This window comes from Myxocyprinus asiaticus, chromosome 34, assembly GCF_019703515.2.
Source record: "Myxocyprinus asiaticus isolate MX2 ecotype Aquarium Trade chromosome 34, UBuf_Myxa_2, whole genome shotgun sequence".
NCBI classification, from domain to species: Eukaryota; Metazoa; Chordata; class Actinopteri; order Cypriniformes; family Catostomidae; genus Myxocyprinus; species Myxocyprinus asiaticus.
In genome coordinates, this window is record NC_059377.1 from 41,625,182 (window position 1) to 41,653,160 (window position 27,979).

Here is a 27,979-nt window from a genome sequence, read left to right on the forward strand (position 1 = left end):
CTTCCTTCGCCAGTTGAGGAAGTTCAACCTGCCACAGGCGCTGCTGATACAGTTTTACTCAGCGGTCACTGAGTCTGTCCTCTGCACTTCAATAACTGTCTGGTTTGGTTCAGCTATGAAATCAGACATCAGAAGACTACAAAGGACAGTTCGGACTACTGAGAGGATTATTGGTTGCCCGAATATTGACTCCCACTAGTATCCTTATGTTTAAGGGTAGGTGTAGGGATGGGCTTTAGGGGTAGGGACCAATGAGGTAAGGGTTATGGTTGGGTGTAGCATTGAGCTTTTAGGGATAAAGGCCAATCCGGTAGCGGGGAGTCAGAATCTGGCGGGCAGTCAGATTTCTGCATGTTCAACTCCCGCAGCTCAAACCGGGAAATCCCCAACATACTGGATTATTGGATTAGATGCATCCATGTCTAATATATTCTTCTATAAACAAATGTTTCTCTAGATATTTTTTCTGCTGTTTGTATATTGCACATTTAATATCTTGCAGTAATATTTTTTTTTTGTCATTTGCTTTAATAAAATCGTTTAATTATTGTCATGATGCATCTTTTTCGTCTCATTTTCATTATCGAAAAACCCTTCATCAACTAACGTTTTCGTCAGTGATTTCGTTGACGAGATTAACCTTGTCCAAAAGGGTGATACTAGTTACTTTTTTTGTGAGTCTGGTAACGGCACCATTCAAATAGATACGTTCGCGTTCAAAGAACCGGTTCAATAAACTGATTTGTTTAGTGATCCATAATGCAAAATACATTTTTTAAATGGCTGTTTATCATTATATTTCCGATGACATGATGTAGATTATGTTAAATATGTATTGTTCGAGCTCTTGTCAAAAATCCCAATGTAATGTTTATGGAATTTCGATCTTAATTTGGAAACAATAATGTGATCAAACGATAATCCTCTGAGAAGGCTTCAATCAGAAAAGCAACTAAACCACAATTGCCATTTGTAATTCTATTAAGGCTAATTAATAGGTTTAATATGATTAGTTAAGCAACAACAACTAATTAACAATATTCTATATTAATTATTCCAAATAATTTTATTCCCACCACAGGTTTAGGGCTAATTAATTAGTCATCGCTGAGTGAACGCTTCACGAATCGGCTCGAACGAATCATAAGAAAGAATCGATTCATAAGAACGAATCATTCGTGAATTGGACATTCCACTACACTGGGAGAAACATGCCTGGATACAATGGAGTAACTGTATTTTACTCTGAGTTGGGCAGTTATGTGTGGTCTCTATAGGGTGCCAGTGACCATCTGAGAGAGTACAGATAATAATCATTAGGTTAAAAAAATATGATTTTGAGAGAATGCACCATAAATATGGTGTCAAATGGCAATAATAAATCAAGTGGCATGGTGGATTGTGTTAATAATAAAAATTAGTCACATCATGTCACATATTAACTGCTGTATGTTTTTGGTATTTAAAACAAAACTCTTCATGCTGGCTATTTATTATATTTTTTTTAATCCCCATTTTCTCCCAATTTGGCATGCCCAATGAGGTTACTCACCTCAATCCAGGTGGCGGAGGACAAGTCTCAGTTGCCTCTGCTTCTGAGACCATCAATCCATGCATCTTATCACGTGGCTCGTTGTGCATGACACCGCGGAGACTCACAGCATGTGGAGGCTCATGCTACTCTCCGTGATCCACACACAACTTACCACGCGCCCCATTGAGAGCGAGAACCACTAATCGCGACCATGAGGAGGTTACCCCATGTGACTCTACCCTCCCTAGCAACCGGGCCAATTTGGTTGCTTAGGACACCTGGCTGGAGTCACTCATCACGCCCTGGATTCGAACTCGCGACTCCAGGGGGAGGTAGTCATATTTATTTCAGTCTTAAATAAACCCTAAAGTGTGAATACTGTATGAATGTCAGCGTATTTTTATGATTGCATGAGTATTGTTCCTTTATGCTGATCTGGGAACAGTGTGATGTCAGATGAAAGCACATCAGCATTGCTGACTTTCGTAATCCTGTTCATCAGGCCTATTCAACTGGCGGCCTGCGGGCCAAATCCGGCCCGTTTGAAATTTTCAGTGGCACACGTGAGTTTGTCAGTTGTCCAGGGGGCTGTTTACATCGAACAAGTTTTGTGTCTGTACACGTTGTTTTTCAATTGTAAACTTGCGCTAAACAGACATCACGCCCTGTCTTGATGTTTTACAGTGTCTCATGCATGTGTGCCGCGTTTTTATACGCTTTCAAAGGTTGCGCCACAAATAATTATTATCCGTAATTTTAACGGAAGGGGAAGATTAAAGATGTAAAATCATGGACGACTGACAAGCGTAAGTTCGGAGCAACAGAAAAGATCTATTCATTAATTTGGTCAAGAAATTTGAAAAGTCATACGTTTTTAGTTTCACCAGTCTGATTTACTCTTTCTGTAATGGACCAATTTTGAAAGCACTTTTTTGTCTCTTTACCTGTATATATATATATATCCTGGCGTGGCCCCCATTCCCCGAAGATTTTTTCCATCTGGCCCATTTGTCAGTGAGGTTGAATAGCCCTGCTGTACATAGTAGTTATAAACTCATTGTGGACCCACCTAAATCAGTCAGGTCTAGGCAGGAACAAGTTCTCTGAAAAACCCATTCTGGATAAAATGATCAAAGAACAAAGAGAAAGTGAAAGTGATTTGTGTCTGTTTTACTGCCCATGCCACAAATAAAATAAAAAATCAGATTTGAAACCTTTATTCTGTTTTGACCTGGAAAATGAGCTTTGAACAATGCCAAATTTTCATATGCATTCATTGTTTACAAGACAAACATGTTTTAGAGTATAATTTATCTTTGAAAGCCTTAGTTAAATCTCAGTCACTACAAAGCGTTAAGTCAAAAGTCCAACAGCATAAACTCCAGAAGAAACAGATACTCCTAACCACATTCAATTTAATGTTCTTCATAACATATTATAATACGTCTGAACGTATCAATAAAAGAGTGTTATATATCTCTTTAAATGTGCTCTATAGGTCAGTGTGTTGGATCTGTCGACAGATGAATTAATCCAGATGGCCATAATTCCTCGACACACTTTGATAAGAGCGCTGAGAGGTTATAGACAGGATTAAAACAGCATGAGTCCTGATCTCAAGAGATTGTGAGGATAAACTGTAATCTCTAATCCATAGATGGAGTTTCTATGGCACTCAATGAAACAAAACGTGTAATTTGTCTCCTGAGATATCCCAATGGGAAAACAATAACACTAGAAAATGATTGGAATTGCAAAGAATCAAGCTGTCAAATCACATAACACAGTGGCTGAATTTCTTGACTTATTGTTTCTCATTGCAGTTCTATTTATTAATTCAGTGCACCTGAAATCATCTTTTCCAGCATATAAAGATCTGTACAGCACTGACAGCTCTGTCACTCTCAGTTTGACTTCATAAGATGAGAAAATGGCAAGCAGGACTCATATTCAGTTGCTCCATCAGATCAATAAAATGAGGCTGCCTTCTAGTGGCTCACAACAGTACTAGAAAGTTACATTTTGGAAGACAAATACAATTCTTAAGGGGTAAAATAAATGATGAAAAATTACAAAAGTAATTTTTGCTTAAAGTTATATTAAGGCATAATGTTGATTACCACAAAAGTTTTTCTTTAAATTAAAAAAAGCAAAAATTGAGGTTCCAGTGAGACACTTACAATGGAAGTAAATGGGACTCAATTACTTCCATTGTAAGTGTCTCACTGTAACACAGATTTTTGCTTTTTTTAAAGACAAAAAGACAATATTATGCCACAAATGCTGTCGATTGAGCTTAACATGTATTGAACACGTTTCAGCCTATATTACAGTGGTTTTGTATATTATACTGACTCTAATATGAGTGTATATGACTTTACATAAAAAGTATGAAATGTACTATTTGTTTATTTAATACACTACATCTACAATACATTTTTTATCATGTATAGAGTTCTAAATGGTCACCCATGCATTATAACATTTTTATTTATTTAAATAAATTTTTTTTAAATAAATAAAAAATAAATAACTTTTAATTATATATATATATATATATATATATATATATATATATATATATACACACTATATATATATATATATATATATATATATATATATATTAAATAAAATGTTAATTAAAATTGTAATTGATTATATATATATATATATATATATATATATATATATATATATCAATTACAATTTTAATTAACATTTTATTTAGGGAGTAAAAATTTTTTGGAAAAAAACATCTCGGCTCAACTTAGTCATTTATTTCATTTATTTTTACTCTGAATAGGATGAAAGTAACCAAAGAAAATTACAAAGTTCAAGTGAATTTTATAATTATTATATAAAGAAATTTTTTTTTACACAAAGCATTTTTTAGAAATATGTTGAAAATGATGTACACACATGAGATGAAGATTTGAGTCATAAACTCTATCAAAGTTGTTTCATTTTACATGGAGCAGGCCGTCCCCTCATGGGGGCTGCCATGTTCACAACACATGACACTGTCATACAGTGGTCATCAATGGTGACAGCAGCTATGTTTCCATCAACTTTTTCTTATGCGTATTTTGGGATATCGCATTAAAACTGTTGGATGGAAACACCAAGATGCGAATAAATCTCCAAAATGCACATAGAAAATTATATGCTCGCTTGAGGTGGATATATTTTTTATTCGATAAGAAGAAATACGCACAAACTATGATAGAAACGCATTTACTGAATAAACTCCTCTTGAATTGGTTAGGAATAAAAGTTGTGCATCAAAAAGGTCATGTGACTGAATAACTCGGCGGGCCAATCACCACATCTGAAATGATGCTCCAGTCATCCTGAAATAATGGTGTCTAGAAAATCCAAAGTCTGCAAAGAGTTTGCGGAGCAAATATGTCGAAAACAAACTTGAACTGTACGGAAGAGAAGGTTTACTGGCACTTTTGAAAAATATCCTATAGATCCGCACGGTATAGTCATAAGGATGTATGAATGCACATATATATAGTGCTCAGAAGTGTGCGACGTGCTGTCGCTCCCAAATATGAGACAAAGTTCTTTACAGTGTTTTGTCTGCGCGCTCTAAACCGCCAGTAATTTATTAATAAAACACTCAGAGTGTGGCCTGGGTAGCTCGGCGAGTATTGATGCTGATTACCACCCCTGGAGTTCACGAGTTCGAATCCAGGGCATTCTGAGTGACTCCAGCCAGGTCTCCTAAGCAACCAAATTGGCCCGGTTGCTAGGGAGGGTAGAGTCACATGGGGTAACCTCCTCGTGGTCGCTATAATGTGGTTCTCGCTCTCGGTGGGGCGTGTGGTGAGTTGAGCGTGGATGCTGTGGAGAATAGCGTGAAGCCTCCACACGCACTACGTCTCCGTGGTAACACGCTCAACAAGCCACATGATAAGATGCGCGGATTGACGGTCTCAGACGCGGAGGCAACTGAGATTCGTCCTCCACCACCCGGATTGAGGCGAGTCACTACGCCACCATGAGGACTTAGAGCGCATTGGGAATTGGGCATTCCAAATTGGAGAGAAAACCAAAAATAAATAAATAAATAAATAAATAAAAACACTCACAGTGGCTACAATTTCTCCTGAAGTGACGATTTCATCCTTTTGAACACCCTTGGATGGAAACACGGCTTTATTCGGACATTGTTTTTGCGATGATACGTTTTTTCCGCATAAATTAAATTCGCAACTTGGATGGAAGCATAGCTAGTGATGGTACGGGATTGATAAACAGGAGTGTGATCCACTAGACAGTCCGAACAAAATGAGTAAAAGTGGACAGATAAAATGTCCAAACAAGAGGTCCCTGCTGGAGTGATTAAACAAACAGCTACGACCTGCAGCTCTCACGGCGCAAGTCATGGTTAACCAAACGCGAGCGCAAAGCGGTGTTCAGCCGGCCGAGAGCTCGCAAGTCGCGGCTGTCCGGTCACAGTCCGGAGTGCAACAGGGCGCGAAGATTCGTTTGGATTGGATAGAAGAATGTCCATTATAGGGATGTGTGTAATATGAGACGGATAAAAACACAGAAAATAAACAAACACGCTTGGTTTGAAGCGACAGCACTCCAGGACAATAGGTGTCAGTATAGAGTCCAAAACCACAAACTACTTCTAGGACCGATGGGACGAGTAAGAGCCGTACTTAGTGAACCCTTTAAGTTAATTTCTTACAAAATGATAATCTAAACACTAGTCTCAAAAATGACATTTATGAACTCGTTACAAAAGAGTAAAAAGCTTCAAAATAAAAACAATGTCAATTAAAATCATTTTGGAATATTATATATTAAATATGGACAGTACAATGTATGATACTGTATTTATAAAAGCTCTTTACGTTTCATATGCATGTAAAAAGTAGTTTCTTCATACAGTTTGTAAAAAAAAAAAAAATCAAACAAACTACCTGTATATCCTAAACTATTCACTACTATTGATACATAAGAGTCAAACAGTAAAGTGCAATTTCACATTTGTAAAATGGCATCATGTGGCCCTTTGTTTATAGAGGGGGAAGTTGTATGCCAAATCACATTTATGACATGCTGAAATTATAATGAGCCCCAAGGAAAAATCTGTTGACTGGCTTACAATTCGTAAATAAAAAAAGATTTCTAAAACAAGGCTTCCCTTTTCATGCCCATTAATATTTAAAACACTTAAAAACATTTAAATGGTCGCTAGTATTTTAGCTCCAGAGGAAGTCTTTCATAATGACAGAGGTACTTAAATAACACTGCTGATTCATAATAAAAAGTACTAGTGTTAAATAGTGTCTTTCCCTTCAATACTGACTTTTAGTAATAGTTATGTAGTGAACGTTACTTCATATTCCCATAACAGTAAATTACTACTCAAATCTTGTATGTTTTTTGTCCCTTTATAATGGAGAGATGGCCATAAATATCCACAGTCTTGTAATACAGCACATTTCTCAGCAGGCAGAGTGTGTTTACACTGTGTGTCTTCTTTATATTGGTCTATATAATGTTTATATTGGCTTCTGATATTAAGAGCAGATCAACTCCGAAATGCCTCACAACATTTTTCTAATGCATACTGGCCCACTTGTTAGAAACGGAAGATTGATCTTCATATGCTATTGAGATTATATCCCATAATATCCTGTTTTAAAGTCTGAAACTAATCGTGCTCCTGCTGGTTTCTACTCCACTTTCCAGATGCCGATTTTGCCGTCTTCCTGCGCGGCTCCGCTGAGCACGTAACGATCTTCAGCCGAACACAGCGTCTGAACGCTGTCCGTGTGTGCCACCAGCTCCTTCTCTACTGTGCAACGGTCAATGTTCAGAACGTAGATTTTCCCGCGAGCTTTTCCTGTGCTGCTGTGTCCGCGGCAACCGACCCAGATCTCAAAGAGAGAAAGATTTGATGTTATTTTTTATCTTCTGGAATTTTCAAAGAGTGACAGACAGATGTGTGGCATGCCTCACCTGCTTCTTGACTTTGATCATGCAGACGACACCTGTGCAGTCTTTCAGCTGGATTCTGATTATGGGTCTGGTCAGATCCCTGCAGTGCCACATACACAGCTCACCTGCATCTGCGAAACCGGCCCACAGCTGCTCCGACTGCAAACACACAAACGCCGGTGACTAGGGCTGTCACAATTATGAAATCTGGCTGACGATTAATTGTCAAACAAATAATGATGATTAATTTCTGTTTTAGGGCTTTCACAATTACAATGTTTAATTGTCATGCAAATTGTCATACTTCTTAAGGTGTATGTGTGCTTCATAAGATGTCATTTATTCATATTTAACTTGGAATCATTTAATAAAATAGGGATATATGATTTCCTTTCTGCTTTAAAACATTGTAAATATTGCACAGGGGTAGAATGATATAAAAAGTATTTTAAAAATCTGAATATTTCCAAATATGTCTCTCTTTTTGGTCTTACCCAGCCAACATGAATTATATTATATTATATATTATGTTATATTATATTTTAATAAATTGTACTTTTATATATTATATATTATAATATTATATAACATTATACTATATTATATATATACTGTTATATTATATTTTATTATATATATATTACATTATATTTTATTATATTATATTTTTTATATTACATTTTAATATATTGTACTTTTATATATATTATATATTATAATATTATATAAAGTTATACTATATTATATATACTGTTATATTATATATTACATTATAATATTTTATTATATTATATTTTATTATATACATATTACATTATATTTTATCATATAATATTTTTATATATTATATATATATATATATATATATATATATATATATTACATTATATTTTATTATATATTTATATATTATATATATATATATATATTACATTATAATATTTTATTATATCATATTATGTTATATTACATTTTATTACATATATTACAATGCAACATTACATGATAATATTTTATTATATTATATTTGTATATATTATATTCTATTGTATATTACATTATAATATTTTATTATAGTATATATTTATATATGATATTTTATTATATATATTATAATATTTTTTATATTACATTTTATTATCTATATTATATTATGTTATTATATTTTAATATATTGAACATTTATATATTATATTATATATTATAATATTATATAAAATTATACTATATTATATATATATTAATTACATTATAATATTTTATCATATAATATTTTTATATATTATATTTTATTATCTATATTATATTATGTTATTATATCATATTATGTTATATTATATTTTATTAAATATATTACAATGCTATTATATATTATATTTTACTATATTATATTATATATTATTAGACAACATTTAATTGTCATACAAACTGTCATATGTGTGCTTCATACACCTTAAGAAGTCATTTATTTATATTTCTCTTGGAATCATTAAATAAAATAGGGATATATGATTTCCATTATGCTTTAAAACATTGTAAAATATTTCACTGGGGTAGAATAAAAAAAATAAAAAAAATATTTCCAAATATGTCTCTCTTTTAATATAATATATTGTAATAAATTATATTATATAAATGTATTATATTATATATTATGTTATATTACATTTTAATATGTAATATATTTTATTTATATATATATATATATATATATATATATATATATATAATAATATGTAACTATATTATATTTTAATACATTGTTACTATATTTTATTATATGTTATTATATTATATTTTGATTTATTATATTATATTATACTATATTTTAATATATTATTTTATATTTTATTACATATTATATTAAATTATAATATTATTATTTTATATTATACCATGTAAAATTATGCAATAGTAAAATATTTGTATCCTAAATTCTTCACTTTCATACGTTATTTTAAGGCTCTCCGATTAACCCCACAAGCCCTTACTTTGCATGAGGGAAGACCTTTGAGATTCTGTGTGTATGTTTCTTTATTCTATCATCTCAATAGAAATAGAGCAAGTGTTCATTTTAAATAATGTACTACTTCTAAAATATGTCTTTGTGGCCCAATAATTAAGCAGTAAAGACGTGTATTGCATGTCTGATGGTAGTTGTCATTTTTATATGCCACATTTCTCAAGCTTTAGAAGTGTATAAATGTGTGAGGATGTGTACATACTGAATCAAGGTTAAATATACCATGTTCATGACAAGCTTTTTTTTTTCAATACAAATTTAACATGTTAATTTAGTATGCTTAATTACAGTATTACAGTACATCATGCCCCTTGACCTGTACCTCTATAAATGCTTCGGCCACAATAATGTAATGCCTTTAAATGATGTTTAATACGCAGCTGTGTGGTGCAGGATTTTGGGCCAGTGACATTTAATATTCATTATACAGAGAAATGTCAAACATTAAAGCTGCAAACATTTAAACGTGGCAGGACATGTCATCACAGCTCATCAGAGAGACCAGAAACCCGTTACACCACCGGTAAATGACTCACATGTGTGATCCATTACAGGTTTTATCAAAGCTCTGCTCTCACAGCTAATGAGTCATGAAGCTCAGCTGGGTGGATGCACAGAGAACCGGACGTTGTAACAGCCTCATTTTGAGTCAAACTACTGATCTTTACCTCATTAAAAAGCAGGAAACTGCTAAAACCCCCCGGCGAACTCAACAGGTGATCTGGAAGTGACATCTTGCGATGTACCGTACCGTTTCTGCGCACTTCAATAAGACAATCACGAGCACCTTAAAGCAGAGAAATCAATTCACATTAATAACAAAACTAAAAGGTTGTGTCATAGCAAATACAATTTTAATTCAAGGGATTTAGACGTAGGCAGGACGTGACGCAGACTTACCGCACCACAGCATGCCGTTATGAATCTCAATGGACTGTAGCCGGTCACATGATATTCTGAAATGCCGTTTGACCTGCAGCGAGGACACGTCCCACACGATCACTGTACCCTCCGCACTGCACGAGTACGCCACCATCTGACTGGAATGAGATGAGGCCAAAACATTCAAAATGACCTTAAACATTCACTCATGACCCAACTTTGACCAGCGTAGTCTGAGTTACCTGTATTTGTCGGTTCTCTCCTCCAGCGCGAGTCCCGTGACTTCAACGCGATGCTCCGTCAGTTGTTTGTTGCAGGACATGCTGTGCGGATTTATGATGTAAATAAATGAATCCTGAGATCCGATCCACAGCTGCTGCTGATTCACTGCCAACATGCAGTTCTGAACAAAGCAAAAACAAAAACAAGTGTGTGTTACTACAACAATCACCAGGGGGCAGCACTACAATGAGAGCTACAAGATAGAGCCAAACAAATAAAATCATACAACACTCGTTTTCATAGTGTTGATGTCCAAACTTTGGCCAGTAGTGCCTGTATAAACATATAATATACAGAATATAAAAAATGGTCAATTACAGCATTCAGCGGTCAAATATTTGTAAACAGTGACCGTTGTCATGAGCGGGATAATGCACAGTCGGTCATTATTGCAACATAAAGCGTTTAAGTTATTATACTAGTAATATATGGGTGCTTCTTCAACTTCAGGAAATGAAGGTCACATTAAAATTGACTTGGAAACTTTTTACCAGGCCTTCGTGAATTATTTTTGGTACTTTTCAAATATCTTTTATGCATAGATTTGCCAGTTTTGGTCTTCAGATCCAGACTTTCTAATATAAACTATGAAAATAAGTGATAAAAATATCAATTATTACATGTTTAAAATTATGATCATCTAAACAAACATAAATAATAATAATAAATAATATTATTTAATATTAAATGATATTACATTAGTAAATAATATTATCTAGTATATTTAATATTTAATTTAAAATTCAAATATTAAACATAGACCATTTCAATATTTATTGTGTGAAAATGATTTCCACCAATTTTTTTATTTTTATTTTTTATTACGACTGTCCCACTGTTGTACTGTCATTTCCGTCACACCAAACTATTTTGCACCTGATAAAGTTTTTGTCAAAAGTTAGTGTACTTGCTAACCAAGTGGACAAAAGTCTCAGTGAAGAGCATGAAATATGAGAAAATAATATCAAATATTTTTATTCACGGGGGCCTGGGTAGCTCAGCGAGTATTGACGCTGACTATCACCCCTGAAGTCGCGAGTTCGAATCCAGGGCGTGCTGAGTGACTCCAGCCAGGTCTCCTAAGCAACCAAATTGGCCCGGTTGCTAGGGAGGGTAGAGTCACATGGGGTAACCTCCTCGTGGTCGCGATTAGAGGTTCTCGCTCTCAATGGGGCGTGTGGTAAGTTGTGTGTGGATCACGGAGAGTAGCATGAGCCTCCACATGCTGTGAGTCTCCGCGGTGTCATGCACAACGAGTCACGTGATAAGATGCGCGGATTGACGGTCTCAGAAGAGGAGGCAACTGAGACTTGTCCTCCGCCAACCGGATTGAGGTGAGTAACCGCACCACCACAAGGACCTACTAAGTAGTGGGAATTGGGCATTCCAAATTGGGTGAAAAGGGGATAATAAATAAATAAAATATGTATATTTTTATTCGCCAGGATTTCCAATCAAGGTGCAATTTAGCCAAACTGCATAAAAAGTGTGAACATTTTATTTAATTGTATGTATTTAGGACCCATAACATGTTAGCTATGAAATTATCCTTAGCAAGACAACAGAATTGGTCATTTTATTGCAAAAACATTAAAGATGTCATTCCCATCATAGAATTCTAATGAACACAATAAATGAAATGACACTGTGGTGCTGAAAAAACAACCAGGTATATCCTCCTCACTTGATATGTTAAACAACATACAGTATGTCACACATCAGATTCATTTAGTCTTTCAAGAGGAAGTTCCTCACCAGACGAGAGGTTCCCACTTGCACTGAGTTCTGCTGCATGGACCAGCTGGTTGCGTCAAACACCAGAACCTTCCCATCACTTATAGCACACCAGAGCTTTGGGTTTCCACCACCGTTCAAGTCCGACACACCCAGATGACCTTAAATAAGACCATGAGCACACTTCAGTATACTGGAAACACAGAAGTGTCTTGCGCATTCATAATGGCTCAGTTTCCTTTTGAATGGTGGTAAAACCTCCCTGTGGTGTGTCAGAGCCCTCTTACACTAGTGATCAGGAGGGGTTTTGGGTGTTTGTCAGAGGAAGGAAGTGTTATAGTGCAAGATAAGTAAGATAAGTGGAAACGGATTCAATTGCTTTATGTCCTGTATTGCTTAATGAAAATATGTCCGGGGGCCTGGGTTGCTCAGCGAGTATTGACGCTGATTACACCCCTGGAGTCGTGAGTTCAAATCCAGGGTGTGAGTGACTCCAGTCAGGTCTCCTAAGCAACCAAATTGGCCCGGTTGCTAGGGAGGGCAGAGTCACATGGAGTAACCTCCTTGTGGTCGCCATAATGTGGTTCTCGCTCTCAGGGGGGCACGTGGTGAGTTGTGCGTGGATGCCGCGGAGAATAGCGTGAAGCCTCCACACGCGCTACGTCTCCGTGGTAACGCGCTCAACAAGCCACGTGATAAGATGCGCGGATTGACGGTCTCAGACGCAGAGGCAACTGAGATTCGTCCTCCACCACCCGGATTGAGGCGAGTCACTACGCCACCACGAGGACTTAGAGCGCAGAATTGGGCATTCCAAATTGGGGAGAAAAAGGGAGAAAAAGAAAATATGTCTGGGTCATGAACTCAAAATAAAAATTATATTTTATATTTTATAATAAGGAGAATTACATTTAATTGACAAACATTTTTCCTTAAAGTTCTCACTGCTGTTATGCATTGGGACGTTTCACATATGTGTTTGTAGTAATTTAGTAATTAGGTGGTAACTCTTTATAATAATGACATGTTATAAAGTATTTGTAAAGCATTAATTAATCATTTATACATTATTAATACATTAATAGGCTATATGTTATTCATTTATGCTATTATTGTTTAATAACTTCATATATAAGCAGTCTGATAATGGTTGATAATGATTTTTCATCTTTAGTGAACAACTTGTTAATAATACCTAACTGATGTGTTTTAGATTATGTAAACCAGTGGTAAAGACATACTTATGAGAACATTATGAAGCCATACATTCATAGTTGAGGAAATTATTGCATTTCTATATATAATGAATTGGATATACTGCATGTATAAATTAATAATCACTCATTGACTTGAAAATGGGTGAAGGTTTCAAGAAATTTGTTTTAGCAATTGTGAAAAACTGTGACAATGTAGGAACAACGATTTATAAATAATTAACTATAAACTGGTGCTTTACAAATACTTCATTCTTTATATATTGTAGTTATTATAAAGTGTTACCAGTGATTCTAATTAGACTCTCATTAATGTAATAAAGCCATTTTTATAGTTATAAATTTCTTAATTATTTTATTTAAAATCAGCATCAAATCAATTAAAGGCAGTAAAACAAATACAACAGTATATGTATAAATATTTTACAATTGAAATAATATATTGTTATTTTTACACATTACAGTAATGAGAATTTGGGAGGGGGGGATGTGCTTCATTGTCATAAAAATCCAATTAAATGTTTTTAATGACCCTAAATATAGGCTTTTTTTGCTTAATGCAAAACCGATAAATTTCTTACAGTTTCTTTCTTTTCATTTTGGTTTAAATTTGACCTGGACATGTTCTTACACAGGTTTCTTGAGATTCACAGTGGGTCACTCCTTAGACATGGAGAGAAAACGTGACTTTTGCAATTACGTTTAGCTGATTCAATAAAGTCATTAAAGTATGAGGCAACAAAGTTCCTTATCAGAACTTCAGCTGGAATGCGTCAGGTGACGAGTCTTCCTTGATGCATGTCAGATAACTGCACTCCATACATGATATTTCTGAGGATTATGAATAAAAAATAAAAACTGGAATCTAAAAAACACAGAAATGGCACACTTTAAAGGATTAGTTCACCCAAAAATGAAAGTTCAGTCATTGTTTAAACTTAACTCACTCCTGTGTTGTTATAACTCTATATGACTTTCTTTCTTTTTCTGAACACAAATGGAGAAATTGTGAAAAATGTTGTGTTCAGTGATGTCATACAATGGCAGTTTATGGTGACCACCTCTTCAAGCTTCAAAAGAACACAAAAGTATAATTCAGAAGTCTAATAAATTATTCCATGAGACTCATGATTGTTATGAAAGCATATGATAAGATTTGGTGAGAAACAAACTGAAATCGAATATATTATTTAGTGAAAATGTTCACTGACCATTGATCTCCTGTGTGCGTTCATGATAGGGCAATGTCCCTCGTGACATTGGGGCGTTCAAGCGATAACTTGTTTCGTTTATCTAAAAACAGGTCCTCCACAGCGATAGTGACAACAGAACACAACACAGCTGCACACAAAACAGAGAACAGAACTTACTAAACATGTCTGAAGAGTTTGTAGTTGAAGAATTGATGCATTTCTATGCCCAGCCTTATTTTTATGAAAGAAGTACTCGTAAATCAAACAGAAACATAGAGGAGCTACAGGCAGCCACAGTCACACCGTGTCCTAACCTGACGGCAAATGACACGTGATAAAAGGTATATTTTCTATAGTAATCAGAGTTTTTGTCCTAACCAGCACTGACGAGTGACGGTACATTCTATAGATTGCTTGTTTTCTATTTTTGGTATCGTGCGGGTAACTACATACACTGTGAACTGGCACCGGTCAAAAACTTAAAAAAAAAAAATAAGGCTGGACATAGAAATGCATCAATTCTTGGACTACAAACTCTTCAGACATGTTTAGTAAGTTCTGTTCTCTGTTTTGTGTGCAGTTGTGTTGTGTTCTGTTGTCACTATCGCTGTGGAGGACCTGTTTTTAAATAAACAAAATGAGTTATCGCTTGAACGCCCCAATGTCGCGAGGGGGCTGCGTGAACTGTTGCTCTCGTGTCCTATCATGAATGCACACAGGAGATCAATGATCAGTGAACATTTTCACTAAATAATACATTAGATTTCAGTTTGTTTCTCACCAAATCTTATCGTATGCTTTCATAACAATCATGAGTCTCATGGAATAATTTATTAGACTTCTGAATTATACTTTTGTGTCCTTTTGAAGCTTGAAGAGGTGGTCACCATAAACTGCCATTGTATGACATCACTGAGCACAAAATTATTTCACAGTTTCTCCCTTTGTGTTCAGAAAAAGAAAGAAAGTCATATAGGGTTATAACAACACAGGGGTGAGTAAGCAATGACTGCATTTTCATTTTTGGGTGAACTAATCCTTTAAGGTGATTTCGAGATTATTGGGGCATAACGGCTAAAAGCAGCTTCACCTGATGTCTTAGTGTTTACATTACAGTTTATTAAAAACAAATCAGCTTTAGAAGACCTCAAAATATGATTACAAACATATTTGAAATCCAGTCTGTGAAACTGCACTTATGTGAATCTGTGACTTGACCTCAAACTATGTTTGTTTAGCTACGCCTTTAACAACCTTAGTTAAACATTAAGTGTTGAGAGGTTTTAGACTCTGAATAAGGAGTTTCTTGCGAGCAACTTGATTTCGCTTTGTTTCACCCAGTTTGCAAGGAAGTCTTAGGAAATCAGACTGATTTGGTTTAGTGACAAGTTTAGAAATGTAAAACACTCTGTGGGTATTTGACATAAATACTTTTGGGAAGTTCTGAAACTCCATTTGAAACTACTTTAAACAGCATTTTGCTCATTCTTTCATAATTATTTTGCAATGAAATCTTTGTATTGGAGGTAAAAATCCTTTGTCACACCGCAGCAGGACACTTTAAAATGATCTACAGGCAAAAAAGTGACAATGCTTTCCCTTATACATTCACAGAACTTTTAATCTAAAATCTTGATGTTGATAAAACAAACGCTAAACAATGCCCAGATGTAACTTCATGAGTCATCGTCTGGAATTTGCCCAGTTTTATACATCGTAATCAAACATATAAAGTAGGTGAGGAAATAAGCGATGATGCAGACGTGCTGAAATAGAAACTCGACTCTTGAAGTGCTCAGGGCAGATTCTTCAAAACCTGTTCAGTTTTCTCAGTGTTTGCAGGAATGCACTGCAGCATGTCGACAAGCTACTATGCTAACATAGGTCATCTATCTGCATTGTATCTACATACATACACACACAAGTGAGAAATTTCCATGTGAAACTGGTTCAACTGGGTGAAGTCGTGCTGCTATGACACTCACTTTGTAATGAAACTAACATTTATGTTACGTTATGAAACAGTGCAGATATACAACTAATCAATAATGAAATTCGTAAATAATTTTCCTAATTGATTATTATCGAACTAATTAAAAACTAGTTAAAAGTGTAAAGAAACAGCTAAAACCAGCTTAAGCTGCCTGGCTGGTTTAAGATAGTTGTTCCTGGTTTAAAATGTTCACCCAGATTTAAAGAGCACCTATTATGGTTTTTCAAATACTACCTTTCATGTAGTGTGTTATATAGCTGTATGTGAATGTAAAAAAGTCTGCAAAGTTTCAGAAATCAAAGTGCACGACAAATGGATTTATTGACTCTCAAAAGAAAGAACCGATTCTGAACACCTGAAACGAGTCATTAGTAATTCCAGACTTACTTCCTGTACTAACCTATGTAATTTGGTAACAAAAAACCCGCCTCTGGTCTTCATTAGCTGCTCGCGAACAGCTTTGACCCACCCTCAAACACTACACTAAGCGGTAGACCAATCACAACAGACTGGGACATCTGACCAATCAGAGCAGAGTAGGCTCTCTGAAAGGAGGAGTTTAGAATGAATCCTTTAGAACGGATCACTGAACGAGTCGTTTTTGACACTGGGAAAAAAAGGTAATGCTGCACTTTAAATTATGAGCAAATTAAAGTGTTTTTTGACCTTAGATGCAGGTAAATCTATTGTATGAGACCTTTAAAACACAATTAGGCACGTTTAAAAACCATAATAGGTGCTCTTTAACAGCTGAAATGCGCCTAAAAATGCCCAACATTTCCCATTTGGCAAATGGTCGCAGTTAACAACATAGCGAAAGTTAGCAAAACGGCTAACAGCACCTTACGTCCAGTCTTAAAAGCCGAATTGTGGCTTACCAGGCGTGTAGAGCAGAACATCAACAGCTTGAGGTGACATCAGATCCAGAGAGGGGTTGATCTTGTGTTTCAGGGTCTCAGATGTAGTTTTAGGAACCATCATGGGTACTGTGACAAAACCAAAACATTATTAAAATAAACATGACCGCGACAGACAATAAATAATGGAATTTTCAATTGTAACATCGCTTCGATTGGCAACTTATACACTGGAGTTTTCACAACTTTTTGTTTTCGGTCTGAAAATGAGCAATAGCGACAAATATATAGTGCCAACAAAGACTGAAATAAAATAATTAGAATACAACTATGTAATAAATAATAAATAAATCATTTTAAAAACAAACACAATTAAAAATAGTGTTTGAGAAACTAAAAAGAATGAGTAACATTCTTATTTTAGATGTAAATAACAAATATATCAGTCACACCAAAGACCATATCATTAACGCGATGAAATTTTAGCATAAATAAACTTTTATACAAGCATTTATACTTATATTTATAACAGTTTTTCACAAAAAGATGGAACACCAAATTAGATGTTAGGCAGAATGTTTCACTGGATGGAAAAAAGATGCGTACTACTAACACACTACTCAACGTCTCCTTTTGTATGCGAAAAAAGAAAGTCACACTGGTTTAAAATGAAATGATAAAAAGATGACTGAATTTTCATTTTTGGATGAACCATCCATTGAATTCCTGAGACGATCTTTCTAATTTCCACACTTATTGAGTGCTACACACCCTCAGATTTCATCTTGTCAAAGTAGGCGAGTTTTGTAGCAGCGTAAACGGCTTTCTGCGTCTGTAAAATGCCAACCACAGCGTCCATCAGCAGAGCGTTGGTCAAGGCCTGCTCCATGAACTGAGGGTCCTACACAAGAGATAATCACACTACACATTTACATTATTTCACAGATTACTCCTGACCCTCAGGCCAAGAGCTATTACTGTCTCAGGGCTTTCAAGAGACGTCTGACAAACAGAAATTTGAGAAAGTGAGAACGACCCCACCCAAAACCCAACACCACTGCATCTCACATCGAAAACAACCTGTACTCAGTCTGGTGGTATCTATTTAAAACAACAAAATGACCAACTTTAATCTTTAAAAGTTCAGTTGGGAGTTGAATTGGGTTGAAATTAATTGTGGTTGAAGATGCACGAATCAAACCTTATGATCGTCGGCCATCTTCCTCCCCGCCCACATCTCTTTGATCATCAGATGCCAGAGGTCACACTCAGACTTCAGATTGGCCTCAAACGACTCTTTCCTGAAGGACGTCTTGATCTTCAGCGATGGGATCCTCAGGAGGAGGAAAGGAGCAGAAGAAATCTTCACTTCCTGTATGGAAAGGCCATTCTGATTGGTTGAGCAGCACTCAGACTAACGGCATGTCATAGAGCACAACAGTCTGGTTCCAGAAGTAAAAATCTCATTCATTTAATCCATAGTGGAATTGATTTTTAACGATAACTTATAAACCTTTAACCTCGTGCGACCCCGTGTCCACATGCGTGGACATTGTATTTGGCTTCGCTATACGCGACGCATAATTTAAATGAATAAAAACCGACTGAATACTGTTCACAAGACTCTAGACGTCATTTAAGAGTTAAACTTCTGCCGCACCGAGTCACGTGACACAACAACATGGCATTGATTTCTGTGAAGCACTCCTACGGACACAGCGCCAACAAAAGTGCCTCTGGTAAGAAATATCTTTATGTTTTTCCATTGAAACCTGTTTGGTTGTAAAGAATAGAGTCTCTAGTTTCATTTGATATGCCGCTTTAAAAAATCTGTTTATTTTTCGCACGTTGGTACGCTGATAAACATGATGTCCACATATGTGTACACTGGCACCGAATTTCCTCAAAAGTAGAAAAAACATGTTAGTGATTTTGAATAACTTTCAACACATCTGTGGGTCATTTCACTTCATTTTAATATACATTTTGTTCTATTTTATTTTGTTATCACTGTACAATATGGTTCTATTCATTAAAATTAGTAAACGCATTAATATATATTCACTGTGCATTATCACATTGAGAATAAATGGGTTCATCCAAAAGCTGGAAAATGTGTCTTTCAGAGGCTTTATATGGAGTTAGGATGAAAATAAGGTGCATTTCTAACTGGAGGTTAAGTCATTCACTAAACAGGGAGCAAGGGAGTATCCTATATCTCTCTATGCAGCTAAGTGCGTTCACTCCTAAAATCTGATCAAAAGTTCAGTTTCAGGCTGCAGATGATGTTTGGATCACTCAACATGTTTGACAGACATGGGACAATGATAGGGATGCTCCGATCAGGATTTTTACAGCCGACACCGATCACCGATCTTCTTGTCACCTGATTGGCCGATTGCGATCCCGATCATTTCACCTTTTATCAAGATGTCTGTCATAACTGTCTATATGCAAGATTTCTGCACACTGTCACTATTAACTTCCTCTTCCCAGTAATATCACTTTGACTAGATTTTGCTGACAAAAAAAAGTTAAAAAAGCTTATTAAAAAAAAATTCTATTAATAAGACTTTTAAGCAAATACAGGTTAAGAAAATATTCTCTATATTAAGATAGATAGCCTTATAAAATATGAAGCTTAGTGTCAAACTGAAGTCAAACTGATAACCCATAGGTGCAAGGTTACTGATTCATTGTCATTATTTCATATAATTATTATTATTCCTCATTTTTACTTTTGCATTATATTTAATACATTATATTATTGTATCTTAATATTGTATAAAGAATTATTATATTTATAAATTCCTTCCTTGCCTTTTCATTTAGTTGGATGATTGTATGAATAGTTGATTTTTCACTTGTTGCTTCTTGAACTTTAATGAGGGGAACAGGCGCTCTCTCATGAGGGCAAGAGATGAAAGGAAAGCGGAGAAAGAGTGCATGTTTCTGGACTCTACAGGTACTTCTATTGTTAATGCCATTTAATCGGGAGATATTTATTAGAGATGTTTGAATTACACCACATCTTGTGACTCACATTATTACTGAGATGCCTATGCCTGGCGCAGACTGAGAAGCTGCCACCGTGAACGATAATAAGGACCGTTTCAAAGCTTGCACTGTTCTCCCTTTGCCTTGTGGCGTGTGAAACACCACATTAACAGTACAGTATACAAACGTTTCATATTCACTATACCTCTCCCACTGCATCGTTCTTAACTGCTGAATCAAGTTTGTTGTCTTACAACACTATGCCAGTATTCCCCACAATCAGTGATGCCATGACAGTGCTGCTGAAGTCTTAAAGGAGCCACGCGTCTTATGCGACATGAGCGATCGGTTTATGAGATCGGCCAAATTAGCGATCACTGATCGAGTCATAGGACGTGAATATCGGCCGATACCGATCGGTGGCCGATCGATCAAGGCATCCCCAGACAATGATAACCAGTACATAGATTCTGAATTTATAATGTATCATTTTATTTGAACATGGTTGGCAGTGATTGGATGATGCTGGACATTACTTTGAATCTATGTACTGATTATCATTGTCTCATGTCTGTCAAACATGTTGAGTGATCCAAACATCATCTGCAGCCTGAAACTGAACTTTTGATCTGATTTTAGGAGTGAATGCACTTAACTGCATAGAGAGCTATAGGATGCTCCTTTGCTCCCTATTTAGTGAATGACTTAACCTCCAGTGTGCTGTCTGTCTGCACTGATCTCAGAACAGTTTGAAATGCACCTTATTTTCATCCTAACTCCATATAAAGCCTCTGAAAGCAACATTTTTCAGTTTTTGGATGAACCCATTGATTCTCAATATGACAATTCACAGTAAATATTGGATATTTTAACTGAAAATGAGCCTATAGTCCACGAATGTGGTCATTGTGTTTAACAGCGTGCTGTTTCGCGATAAATCGCTCAAATTTTAAAAATCGCACATCGGATGAAACTAGACACTCTAATCTTTTGACTCAAACTAGTTTCAATGTAAAAACTTAATTAGTTTTCTTACCAGATGTAGTTTTGTTGGCGTTTCTCCCAAAGACAAACTCTGCTGTGATCAACGGCATGTTGTTTGGTCACATGACTCTATACGTCGAAAGTTCAACCCTTTACTGACAGCACAGGCTGTCCTGAACTGAGATCAGTCGGTTTAAATGAAATTAAATTATGCGTTGCGTATAGCGAAACCAAAATACAACATCCAGGTAAGTGGACATGGGGTCGCACAAAGTTAAACTACTTATATACTGTATATTGCATATATTTGAATATTTTGCTATGTAATTAAAAACATTCGCAAAGTTTCATGGGATTGTAGTTCACTCCCTCATTAAAGACTAGGGCTGCCCCCTGATAGTCGACCAAAGGTTAGTTGATGAGAACAGTCTTAGTCGACCAAGTTTTGATTGGTCGGTTGGTTGCAGGAATAAAAAACAACTCCACAGGAAACCGACGAACACGACGAGTGCATTTAAAATGTGTGTTGTTCAACTATTTGAAAGATGGTTTTACAACAGTTGTGAAGGGCAACATCTCTCTGGCAAAGAACCTCATCTGTGCATTCTCTACCGGTCGGGTATTTTGTTGTCCGGGAAAATACATCATGTGTGTGAATAAATTCGTTTTGTTCCCTCCTTCACGATATACATATATACATATTTATTATATCGCAATATCCAATTACATGAAACAAAGAAAGAGTAAGAACCTTTTACATGCGTGTGTTCCACGAGACTGCACGCCTCTGTATCAGCGTGTCATACATGCACATAGACGGCTTTTCTGTCATCTGTTCTAAATAATATAATAAAGCGCGTGTCTACGGGGAAATTATTTGTAATATTAATTTGATAATAATAGCCTAATAATAATAATAATAATAATAATTGAATACATTAATGGGAAGACGAGCCAAACTTCATCTTGTCATCGTCAAAGGCATCAGCTATTGGCGATCACTCTGACCATCATCGATCCACGAGATCATCGTCTGTCGGCACAACCCTAATGTGCATTTCTCTCTATAAATTAACTAAATGTTCAGAACAGTGTACTTGCTGGTTTTTCCGACACATTCCGACACAGAATCATTACCGCTTTTAACAGTGTCGCTGTGGCTCGCTTCGTACGTGCGCTTGTAAAATGTATATTTTAATGTAATGTTACTTATAACATTCTTTCTCAGCCCTCGAACTCAAACCATTTTCTGATGCCCCCCCCCCCCCAAAAATATATATTTAAGTATTAAATTAATATCATAAACGTGTGACTAGTCGACTACTGGCTTAATTTAATGACTACTAGTCGACTAGGAAAATCTTTGGTTGGGGACAGCCCTATTTAAGACGTTGTAGCTTTGTCTTTTTGTCCAATTTTCAAATGCTTTTTTGCTTTAAATCAAAGTTTGTAATGTTGTGATTCACCTCAGAGCTGGTTGGTTTGGTTCATAGCTTACAACTCTTTTACGACGGATTTTATGAAAACCCTATGGAGAAAATGAATGAACTTAAAAACTAACTTAAACAATAAAATACAAGTTGATCGGGGGGCCTGGGTAGCTCAGCGAGTATTGACGCTGACTACCACCCCTGGAGTCGCGAGTTCGACCAAATTGGCCCGGTTGCTAGGGAGGGTAGAGTCACATGGGTTAACCTCCTCGTGGTCGCTATAATGTGGTTATCGCTCTCGGTGGGGTGCGTGGCGAGTTGTGCGTGGATGCCGTGGAGAATAGCATGAAGCCTCCACAAGCGCTACGTCTCCGCGGTAATGTGCTCAACAATTCACATGATAAGATGCGCGGATTGACGGTCTCAGACGCAACTGAGATTCCACCACCCGGATTGAGGCGAGTCACTACGCCACCACGAGGACTTAGAGCGCATTGGGAATTGGGCGTTCCAAATTGGGGAGAAAAAAGGGGAGGAAATAAACACACAAGTTGATCTCACCTCAATATCTCGGAACTTTGTGATCTCGATGTATCCCAGCCGCCCTTCTGTCAGCAGGAAGAGTCTGCGCTGGGTCATGGCGATCTTTCCCACACCGTGGCTGGTCTTCACCGATGATGAGAGTTTGTAGACACACTCATTGGTCTCCAAGTGTTCCAGCACGATGGCTGGTAAGTCCACGTCCTGAGCCGCAGCTTCCGTCTCCTTCCAGAAGTTGTAGAAAAATCGGAAAGTGTCTGGATCTACCTGCTTCTGTTGACCTGTGTGGAGAAGATATTTCAAACATGTCCAGATTATTAAAATGCATTGTATATATAAAAAAAAAAAGCTGCGTAAAGACTCATCAAAATTTCTACTTTTCGGTTCCACAGGAAAAATAACAGCATATATATTACGAAATTAATGTTAGACATCACAATTACATGACAAACACAAACTACTTATACTGTCCAGGAACTGTGCTGTGTTATAAAACTGTGAAAGCAAGATAACTTTTAAGAGACAGGAAATGATTAACCAGCACATTGCCACTCTGAGCAGTTGAGTATGGACAGCAGACACTTAAAAACACAGAGTTAGATATTGAAATTCTAATGAGTCAAGGGGAGAAGTTGTATTCACACGCATTCATGCACATTCTTATATTAAGTCACATGTGTGCTATGCATGTATTAGTATTGATGGTACACTGCACATGCAAACTGTGCTTACCATCCACCTGAAGGTAAAAAACAGATTGGGACGAGTCCTCCGTACCTGGCAAACCAAAGCCATTTCTTTACAAACTCATTATATGACGTGTCAGAAGAAATCAACACTATGGTTGCATGATATATCTGTGATCATATCTATAACGGCCAATAATAGCATTTTGTATATTATCGGTATCGGTTTGATTAGACCTACATTGGAAGCAGACAATAAAAGAGCTAAATGCTTAAAATTCTAACTGTGTACTATTTATCCATGCCTGGTTTCTTTAAAAAACAAGACAGAGTCGATTTATAATAATATTGGCCATCATATCGGTTATCGTCCAAAATTACTATTCCGTTGTACCCCTTATTTTGTATACATTAACAGACAAGGATAGCCAATGAATTATCCACCAGACTAAATAGAGCTGTTCAGTTTAAGGCGATGATTACTTTGTTTGTCCACTTGCTGTTCAGTTTTGCGCACAGTCGAGTGCTCAGCCAATAAATGCATTTTGTATATTATCGGTATCGGTTTGATTGGAGCTACACTGATCAGCCACAACATTAAAACCACTGGCAGGTGAAGTAAATAACATTGATTATATCAATACAATGGCACCTGTCAAGGGATGGAATATATTAGGCAGCAAGTGAACAGTCAGTTCTTGAATTTCAAGTATTGGAAGCAGGAAAAATGGGCAAGCGTAAGGATTTGAGCGACTCCGACAAGGGCCAAATTGCAATGGCTAGACGATTGGGTCAGAGCATCTCCAAAACGGCAGGTCTTGTGGGGTGTTCCCGGTATGTAGTGGTTAGTACCTACCAGAAGTAGTCCAAGGAATCCTCTTTCAGCAGGATAATGCGCCCTGCCACATTGCAAAAATTGTTCAGGAATGGTTTGAGGGACATGACAGAGGCGTCCATGGCGGCTCCACCTCACAACTTACAGGACTTGAAGGATCTACTGCTAACGTCTTGGTGCCAGATACCACAGGACATTGTAGAGTCCATGCCTCGGGTCAGAGCTGTTTTGGCTGCACGAGGGGGGCCTACACGATAATAGTGTTTTTTTGTTGTGTTTTTTTCTCCCAATTTGGAATGCCCAATCCCCAATGTGCTTTTAAGTCCTCATAGTGATTCGCCTCAGTCCGGGTGGCGGAGGACGAATCCCGGCTGCCTCCACGTCTGAGACCGTCAACCCGCGCATTTTATCACGTGGCTTGTTGAGCACTTTGCCACATCGACATAGCGCGCCACCCACCGCGGCATCCACGCTGAACTCACCACGCGGCCACTGAGAACGAACCACATTATAGCGAGCACGAGAAGGTTACCCCATGTGACTCTACCCTCCCTAGCAACCGGGCCAATTTGGTTGCTTAGGAGACCTGGCTGGAGTCACTCAGCACACCCTGGGATTCGAACTAGCGAGCTAGCGAACTCCAGGGGTGGTAGCCATTATCTTTGCCACTGAGCTACCCAGGCCCCCAATAGGCAGGTGGTTTTAATGTAGCGGCTGATTGGTGCATAATGGAAGCAGATAATAAAATAGCAAATTGTTTGAAATTCTAACAGCATACTATTTATCTATGCCAGATGTCTTTAACAAAAAACAAAAAAACAAGACAGAGTAGATTTATAATATCGGCCATCATATCAGTTTAATCGATTTTCTAAATTTTCTAACAAATCTGGTCAGAAAACTCCCAGAAAAGTTTATTTTATTTAAACCAGAGAACATAATACAACATTTATTTAAATGTAGATTTTTATTATTCTTAATACTATTAAAATAAAATTAATTTTAGTTTTTTGTTAAGACCGATAAGAGATTTGATTACCAATATTATAAATCTAAACAGTTTTGCCTATTTTTTCTTGCAAAAGCAGGAAAGGTTGTCTCATTTTAATATTTTCCATAGCCAATTAGTTTGCTCCTCATGCAAGGGCTTATGCTGACTGGTCTGTTCTTTATACCCACCCACAGTAAGTGCTTCAAACAGTCTCTGGATGGTGCCCAGGTCCTTGACGATGCCCGACTCCTGAACCCGCCGCACAAAGTCATCCATGTGCAAGTGTTTCTTGGGCAGTTCAAATCTCTTCACTGAACCACCATCCAATGGTCGCGACCGTTCCCGTTCACTGTCTCTTTTCACGTGGCTCATCAAGCGTTTTAATTCGGTTCTTCGCTCAGCCGACTTTCTTTCCTCCGCTGGCAGAGACTCAACTAGAGTATTGACAAGCTTGGCGGGAAATATGTCCATGTCTGTCTTATATAAGCTCTGGAAGTCTCTGAGAGCATCCACGTGTCTCCCGGCAACAGAGTTCACCAGTCCTCGAAGGTAATAGTAACGCGCCAGGAGGGCAGAGTCGTCTGGGTTTACCATAGAGATGGCTTTGCTCAACTGGTTAATGAGCTCATTGTAGTAATTCTGAACATAGTGGTAGGCCAGTGGAGGAGGGAAGTCTGGGAGTTTAAAGGTTTTGATTAGCCTTGAGGGACTCCAGGAACCTGCCAACAAAAAAATGACGACATGTGACATTACTATGACTTCAAAATCATATTCACTTTCTACAAAATATCTGGGGCCTGATGTATAAACGTTGCACATGCACAAATTGGGCACTGAAAAGTGTGTACGCCATTTCCCACACACATCAGGATTTACATAAAAAACAAAAAACAATCTTAACTGAACTTGGCAAAAAATGTGTGCACTTTTGATCGTGGAATACTGAACAAATTGATTAAAAACTCTATTATATTTAATCCACTATATTTAAAATAAATAAATAAAAATAAATGTAAAATCAATTTTAGTTTATTATTTTTTATTTTATTTAGCTAAATAATAAACAAATAAAATGTAATAAAATAATAAAAAGTTGTAATAGTTATTTTTTATATTTTTTATATTTTATTTTTTAAATAGTTAAATTAAAAAGAGGGGCCTGGGTAGCTCAGTGGTAAAATACGCTGGCTACCACCCCTGGAGTTCGCTAGTTTGCTAGTTCGAATCCCAGGGCGTGCTGAGTGACTCCAGCCAGGTCTCGTAAGTACCCAAATTGGCCCGGTTGCTAGGGAGGGTAGAGTCCCATGGGGTAACCTCCTCGTGGTCGCTATAATGTGGTTTGTTCTCGGTGGGGCGCGTGGCGAATTGAACGTGGTTGCCGCGGTGGAAGCCTCCACACACGCTATGTCTCCGTGGCAACGCGCTCAACAAGCCACATGATAAGATGTGTGGGTTGACTGTCTCAGACGCGGAGGCAACTGAGATTCATCCTCCGCCACCCGGACTGAGGCGAATCACTATGTGACCACGAGGACTTAGAGCGCATTGGGAATTGGGTATTCCAAATTGGGAGAAAAAGGGGAAAAATCCCCCCAAAACAAATAAAAAAATAAAATAAAATAATAAATAAAAAAAATTAAAAAGAAAAATCTTAAATGAACTTGGCATTAAAATGTGTGCACTTCTGACCGTGGAACACTGAACAAATTAAAATGAAAAGTTGAATCCACTACATTCAAAATAAATAAAAATAAAAGCATTTATTTTTATTTATTTAATTTCTATAAATTTTTCATTTAGTTAAATAATAAACAAATAAAATGTAATAAAATAATGA

General features: G+C 36.6%; 1 protein-coding gene across 2 annotated transcripts in view; it reads right to left on the reverse strand.

The window, feature by feature from the left end:
* Nucleotides 1-4,308: 4,308 nt before the first annotated feature.
* The window catches only part of dennd3a (DENN/MADD domain containing 3a), a 43,236-nt gene continuing 19,565 nt past the window's right edge, over nucleotides 4,309-27,979 (reverse strand). Inside the window, exons 14-25 of one of the 2 annotated variants that reach the window (XM_051670944.1) lie at nucleotides 26,331-26,861; nucleotides 24,363-24,407; nucleotides 23,652-23,911; nucleotides 18,881-19,051; nucleotides 18,451-18,580; nucleotides 17,701-17,808; nucleotides 12,444-12,583; nucleotides 10,649-10,809; nucleotides 10,425-10,564; nucleotides 10,193-10,311; nucleotides 7,523-7,660; nucleotides 4,309-7,440 (exon numbers count right to left, since the gene is read on the reverse strand). In XM_051670944.1, coding sequence (XP_051526904.1) covers nucleotides 7,237-7,440; nucleotides 7,523-7,660; nucleotides 10,193-10,311; nucleotides 10,425-10,564; nucleotides 10,649-10,809; nucleotides 12,444-12,583; nucleotides 17,701-17,808; nucleotides 18,451-18,580; nucleotides 18,881-19,051; nucleotides 23,652-23,911; nucleotides 24,363-24,407; nucleotides 26,331-26,861 — 2,147 coding nt within the window. In that variant the 3' untranslated portion in view covers nucleotides 4,309-7,236. The remainder of the gene's footprint in view (nucleotides 7,441-7,522; nucleotides 7,661-10,192; nucleotides 10,312-10,424; nucleotides 10,565-10,648; nucleotides 10,810-12,443; nucleotides 12,584-17,700; nucleotides 17,809-18,450; nucleotides 18,581-18,880; nucleotides 19,052-23,651; nucleotides 23,912-24,362; nucleotides 24,408-26,330; nucleotides 26,862-27,979) is intronic. The other variant, XM_051670945.1, reaches the window with a different exon arrangement.